The 5,894-nt window shown below is 51.2% G+C and overlaps 1 protein-coding gene across 1 annotated transcript; it reads left to right on the top strand.

Moving 5' to 3' along the window:
- Window positions 1-255: 255 nt before the first annotated feature.
- Window positions 256-5,616, top strand: TEOVI_000402000 (transmembrane protein, conserved; the record flags this gene model as incomplete). Its single annotated transcript, XM_067226837.1, has 1 exon — window positions 256-5,616. One exon carries the CDS (start codon window positions 256-258, stop codon window positions 5,614-5,616), a length of 5,361 nt encoding a protein of 1,786 aa, XP_067082938.1.
- Window positions 5,617-5,894: the final 278 nt, after the last annotated feature.

Genomic DNA, 5,894 nt, shown 5'->3' with positions numbered 1-5,894 from the left:
TGTGTGTGTGTGTGTGTTTGACAAATTCCTGTTTCCTTGGTTTTGTAAAAAAAGAAAAAAACTTTTAAAGTACGATGTGAGGCGCTTCTGACGTTTATCTTCTTTTCGTGGAACACAACAATAGACCCTAAAACAATTGAAGCGTCATACAGCAGCAGCCGTTTCAACAGGAAGAAAAAGAGCAGCCAGCACTTAACGAAGAAAGTTGCGGACATCGCTAATTTGTTAACTTATCTTTTTTTTTTGAAGTCCTCTATGGAGAAACAGCTCTTCGCCATCTTAAGCAGTGATAGTAGAGAAGGTGGGAGTGCGGGGGAGAGACGGCAAGCCTTTTCTACGGCATTTGAAGCTTCATTATTTTCCACCACGTACAATGAACCTGCTAGCGCGAAAAAGGGGTCAAAGCGCCCCAAAGCCACAGACAAGGAAACCCGTGAAGATGAGTGTCTACGGCATGCTGTGAACTCATTTTTTACTATGCCGACACCGGGGCCACTAGAAACATTCTTTTTGCGAGCTGCAGCGATGCTTCACTCCTACACGCTGCTGCTTCCCGAAAAGGACGGAGAAGCAGGGGAGTTACCCGGTGTTGTAAAAGAGGCAGCTATCGCATTTTCCAGCGCAATATTCGCGCCACGGTTGCGTGCTGCGTGCGAAAGCCTTAAAGTCGAGGAAAAATGTTCTGCTTGGGTGTCAACAAATAATTGTGGCGCGGGTGCAGAGGCATTGAATCATCCTCTTTGGCACTGTTTTTTGTGTATATTTCTACAACAACTTTCAGCACGGGGTGGTAGCATTGCTTCTTGGCGGAAATTCATCTCCGATTGCGCAGATGGGTCACATGCATCGGCGCATCCACAAGAAGGTGATTGTGGCCGCGACGAAAGTGAGGAAGACAAGGGAAGTAGCACCAACATCACCTGTGAAGATGAGTGCACACGCCTTGCTGTAGCTGCGTGGGGAGCTGTCTCCCTAAAACTACTTGACGCAACCGTAGGACGCACGCGTTACCGACGTACGGCTGTACTTTGTCGCTCTGTTTGCCCGCACATCGTGGCACAGGCCCCCGGTACCACATATCAATTACTTGATATCTTGCATGGATTTATGAGCGCTTGGAGGGAGCGATACAGCAAGGCATCGTCAAATGGAAGAGAAGGAAAGAAGGAAGATGACGACAACACGGAGGATGAAACGGGGGCCACCATCGTGACGCTCTACGCGGAGCGTCTTGGTCACATTGTTGGTGACGGTCAAACGCACGCCATGCTTCTTGTCACTGCCATTGGTGCTGTACTCAGTGCAACATATGTCCTTCCGAAGCGCCAAAGACACGGAACTGTGGGGAGTGGCGATCCCTCGAAGTGGTATCCGCCGCGCTGCGAAGACCCCTCGTTAGGGCTTACGGAAAGCGAATGGCGTGCAACACACTTTCCCCCTATTGGCCGGTTGTTGCAATGCTTACACATTCATTCACTACTGAGTGTTCACGTTTTTGCATTCTGTATGCAACTACGGATCGGCCTATCCTCTTCGCAACACGCGGAAGTCCGACAAAGGTTGGCACTGTGCTTCTACCTGACAGAGGTCTGTCCGGTCCATGTCGCACTCGCTATTTATTACTATGCCACTTCTCCTCAGAATGCACTCGCGCAAGGCTCTGGAGAGTTGCCAGGGGATGGACTGATGGCGTACACAAAGGCCCTTGACCACTTCGTGACTGCGGCTCATAGTGAGTTGCTATTCTCCGTAACAGATTTACCAACCGGGCGTCGACGGCAACGTCACAACACGCGTGCTGCATCCGGTACAAAGGACGGCGGCCCTGATGATGATGATGATGATGAACCCACAGCAGTAGATGGTGAGTTGAAGGGCCCACGCTTCACAAAGATGGAATTCCCCGTGAGCTGCCCGACGTGGTCTCAGTACTTGACAGAGGGCACTGCAGGGAAGGCAACAAGTGGGCCAGCAGGACCTGCAACGAAACCAGTTGCAGGCACACTGCAGGTGGCTCCTTGCCGCTTCGTCGTGGAGCTGTTAGAGATTGGGCTGCCAATGCTTTCTGGGGCCACGATACATCTGTTGCAAAACGAAATGGATATGGACGTGTGCGCGGTGTCAACCGCAGCCATGCCTGCGGAGTGTGGAAGAGGTGTGGCAGCAATCATAATGGATCATTTTCATTCTATTTTTAGCAGGACAAACCCTAGCACCGCGTGCGTGGGTCCACTCCCAACAGAACGGCATTGGAATACTTCCATGATTCGTGTGCTTGGGGAGTATCTTCCCCTTCTGGAGGCTGTGTACGGCTACGTCGCGTCACAGTCGTTTATATCCTTTGTGCTAGAGCAGATCACGAAGGGATGTAAGGATTTCTTGTCAGCAGTTTTGGACCGACATAGCTGTAGCACAGACGAAAGTAAACAAAGTGTGCAAGCACTGGCGAGAAAAGCATTAGCCTTGGCAGAGCGTTATCTCATTACAGTTGTCATGCCCTGTATGCGGGTGATGTCACCCTCACCAATCGTATACGACCGACTGCAAGCGCTGTTTAATCTCTTCAAAGAGGAAGCCCCGAAAGTAAGTTTTGGTACCAGTCCAGCGGAGTTCCTGCACACAAGCGTATTCTGCAGCGCATTGCTTGCCACTGGGGTTTCCAACGACACACTTTCTTACCGCGCCCCGCACGAGAGGTTACGGTCAAAAGAACTCGATGCACTTTTTACACAGTCACTGAAACGACTCACTCTTGGAAACGTTAACCGCTACCGCTGTATGCTGCGGCCCTCCATATATGCCAACCCGTTGCTAGCTGCTGAAAAGATGTTTAAGCAAGCTGTGGGGTACAATAACAACTTTTTACTGATTCACACGCAACTGCTGCGCGGCGCTCCTCCAGCTGTAATGACTCTCATCGCACACATGGGCCTCCACCACATGCAACACTATGCAGAAAATGAAAGATTTGGTACTGCCGATAGCACTCGTGTTTCTTGCATTGCGACGTTCCTCGCTGTGCTATGGCGGGAAAATCCAAACTCCTTTGACGGTGGGCTGCTTTTGCGGGCGGCAGAACACTCACTAAGACGTGAGGGGCGTGCATCCGTTGTTTTCGGTCTTGAGTTGCTGCGTGCTATCTTACATGAATTACTAGATACAAAATTGGAGCATGAGGGGAAGTTTACCCCAGAGCAACTGCAGGCGCTCGTCGCCCCTCATCGCACGCAGTGGTTTGTAAAGGGTGCGGCAGAGTCGTTTCGATGCGGCCGGTGGGACTCAACGTTTACACCAGTGGTGTTATCTGCTTCGGAAGCGAATCTGCGGAGTGCGCTGCAGCAACGTTGTATTATTCCGGCGGAGAAGGAAAGCAGTGACGACGATGCCGCTGCGGCCAATTGTGGAGACGGAACGACGTGTAACGATAACGAAGAAAAGAAGGAGGAAGAAGTCGCACACAACAACACAACTGAGGATCAACAGTGTGGAGGTAGTTGGTCATCGGTGGTGGAGGTCACGTTAGGGCAAGCCATCTTGCTGCACTTGTGTCGGCTACACAGCCGCATATATGCCGTACAGTCGGATCTCTCTGCACCGATGCAGCTTCTATTGCTTACCTGTGCCCGTGATTATAATGTAATCAATGACCTCCTTCTTTGTATGGAGACTTTGCTGACACAAGGCCCACCGCCAAAAGAGATTTACATGGTTGCAATGCCACACATTGCGCTTCGCCTCACTGCCCGCTTTGCAGCGAATGGAATAGTACGGCAAAGGCCGGAACAAAAGCATAACGGGCACTTGGCAGCAACTGAACCTTCTCATTGTGAGGGTGACGCCAATAACCATCATCTATGCGCCACTGTGGAAAGCATTTTCACTGTGATGCCGGCTGAGATTGGTGATCATATGGGAGACATGGCGTCCCTATGTGATATGGGTGGAAATATCTCCTTTGCACTCCTACAGAAGCTATCGTGCTACACTGCTGCGCACTTTGTATTCGAAGAGTCTGTGTACGTTGCGGCAGGAAAGGAACTTAACCGTTTTTACGTGATCGGTAACAAAAAGCAGAAGAACAGAGACGACGTACCTAACACTGGTGTGAACGTGCAGAAGGAATGCTTCCTGTTGTGGATGCAGGAACAGACCCGACAACTAAGGTATGAGAGGGAGTCACACCGCACCTTATATCAGAGGAGTGCCGAATCTTTGGGACAGCTCCTTGACGAATTGCGAAGCGGTGGTGTACTTACTGAGCCTGTTGAATTTGCGAAAGCCTATCTTTTGCCGCGTGCACTGATTAGTCTGGAGGACACGTTATTTGTATTTCACTTCCTCAGCTGGATGCTGAACAGCACTGAGGGTGATGAGCGGAACCGGGTCATAGACATTGCGCTTTCGCTCGTAACGGCGGGTATGAGCTTCTTTGTGGGGCTTACCGATGGGGAGTGCATGCGCTTAGGTGTTCTGCTAAGTTTTCTTCTCACACTTGTAGAAGACTGTGCGATAGACCTCTCAGGTAACACGGGAGCTTCTGATAGTGACGAGGGCACCGGTGGTGGTAGCGCTGCGGATGGTGCAGCTTCAACATATCAACCACCTGGTATTACCGCTGAGGCACTGAGAGCTCATTTGGATCCCGAAGCGCGGACTTTTCTAAACGTTCTTTCAGCAAGGGTCCAGGAGGAAGACGAGAAGGGGGATGAGGAGGCCGACAATCAGGTGCAGGAGGGTCCAACAGCTCCTTCCTACAGCAAGGTAGCGGCATATCCTCTGCAGCTGGAAGCGTATCTCTGTCGTGCTTTGGTGCAGGTGCTTGTGCACCAGTGGGACGTTCAGTACCTTCACCGTAACGCCTTTATTGTTCTTGAACACCTTACAAAAGGTAAGCATCGGTTCCCGTCCACGCTGTGCGCAGCGGACTGGCTTATTACCGTCGTTTCGCTACATGCAGTGAAAAGCTCGTCGTCATACGCCTCAGCAACGGCAGTGCTCCAAGCGCTCAAGGAGAACCGCCAACGACGTTGTGAGTTGGTGGAGAGAAGGAAGAGCGCGGGAAACTCGGTGAAGAAGACGAACAGATGGCTGAAGCTACTGAAGGACAGAGAGGAATTCATGCAACTGTTGTTGGCTCCGGATATGGCAGCAGCTGAAAAGAAGATCTGCGAGAGGGAAGCTGTCATCGCTAGCAGTGTGGCACTGGCCGACGCTGAGGGTGACGAGGAAGGGGCGGTTGCGGTTGAGGAAGGCGCAGTGAATGATAATGTGGAAAAGAATGAAGAACCAAACGAATCGGAGGGAGCTGAGGATTTAGATGATAACAGTGATGCCACGGACGATGCGCACAGCTCCGTTACCGGAGACAGGAGGGGAAGCAGTGGAGGTGAGTCAAGTTTCGAGGAGGAGGAGGAGGGGGAGGATGAAGAAAGGAGTCCATCAGCATCTGCATCTCATGGAGACCCAAACCATGGCTCTATAACGGATGGCAAGGGCCGCAACTCAACTTCTCCTCCACCGGAAGAGCCTGAAGCAAATGAGGTAGCAAATGCGAAATCACGAAAGAGACCCCGAGAGGGCAGCGTGGAGCGCACCGGTGGCGAAGAGGAGACGTGAGGAGAGGTTTTTGTGGTGTTGGGATAAAGGGGGAAAGGCGATCCATGAGGAAGGCGACTGTAAGAGTTGTCAGGTCCTTTAACGTTGCAGTGTTTGCATTGCTGCAGTTATTCCCGCTTTTGAGTCTCAGTAACAAGGAATGGAGCGGGAAAGGGTTCTGGTGAAACCAGCAACAGGGGTAATGCGAATTTTCTAATACGAGAACTAACGGCTCCACGTTGTGCCCATTTCGTGGTGAAATTTATGAGGAAAAATTATACATTTCCAGGGTACCTTTA

Source organism: Trypanosoma equiperdum (assembly GCF_001457755.1).
Source record: "Trypanosoma equiperdum strain OVI genome assembly, contig: ctg_857, whole genome shotgun sequence".
In the NCBI taxonomy this organism is placed as follows: domain Eukaryota; phylum Euglenozoa; class Kinetoplastea; order Trypanosomatida; family Trypanosomatidae; genus Trypanosoma; species Trypanosoma equiperdum.
The sequence above is the reverse complement of the archived record's forward strand: the minus strand, read 5'-3'. Positions and strand labels throughout refer to the sequence as shown.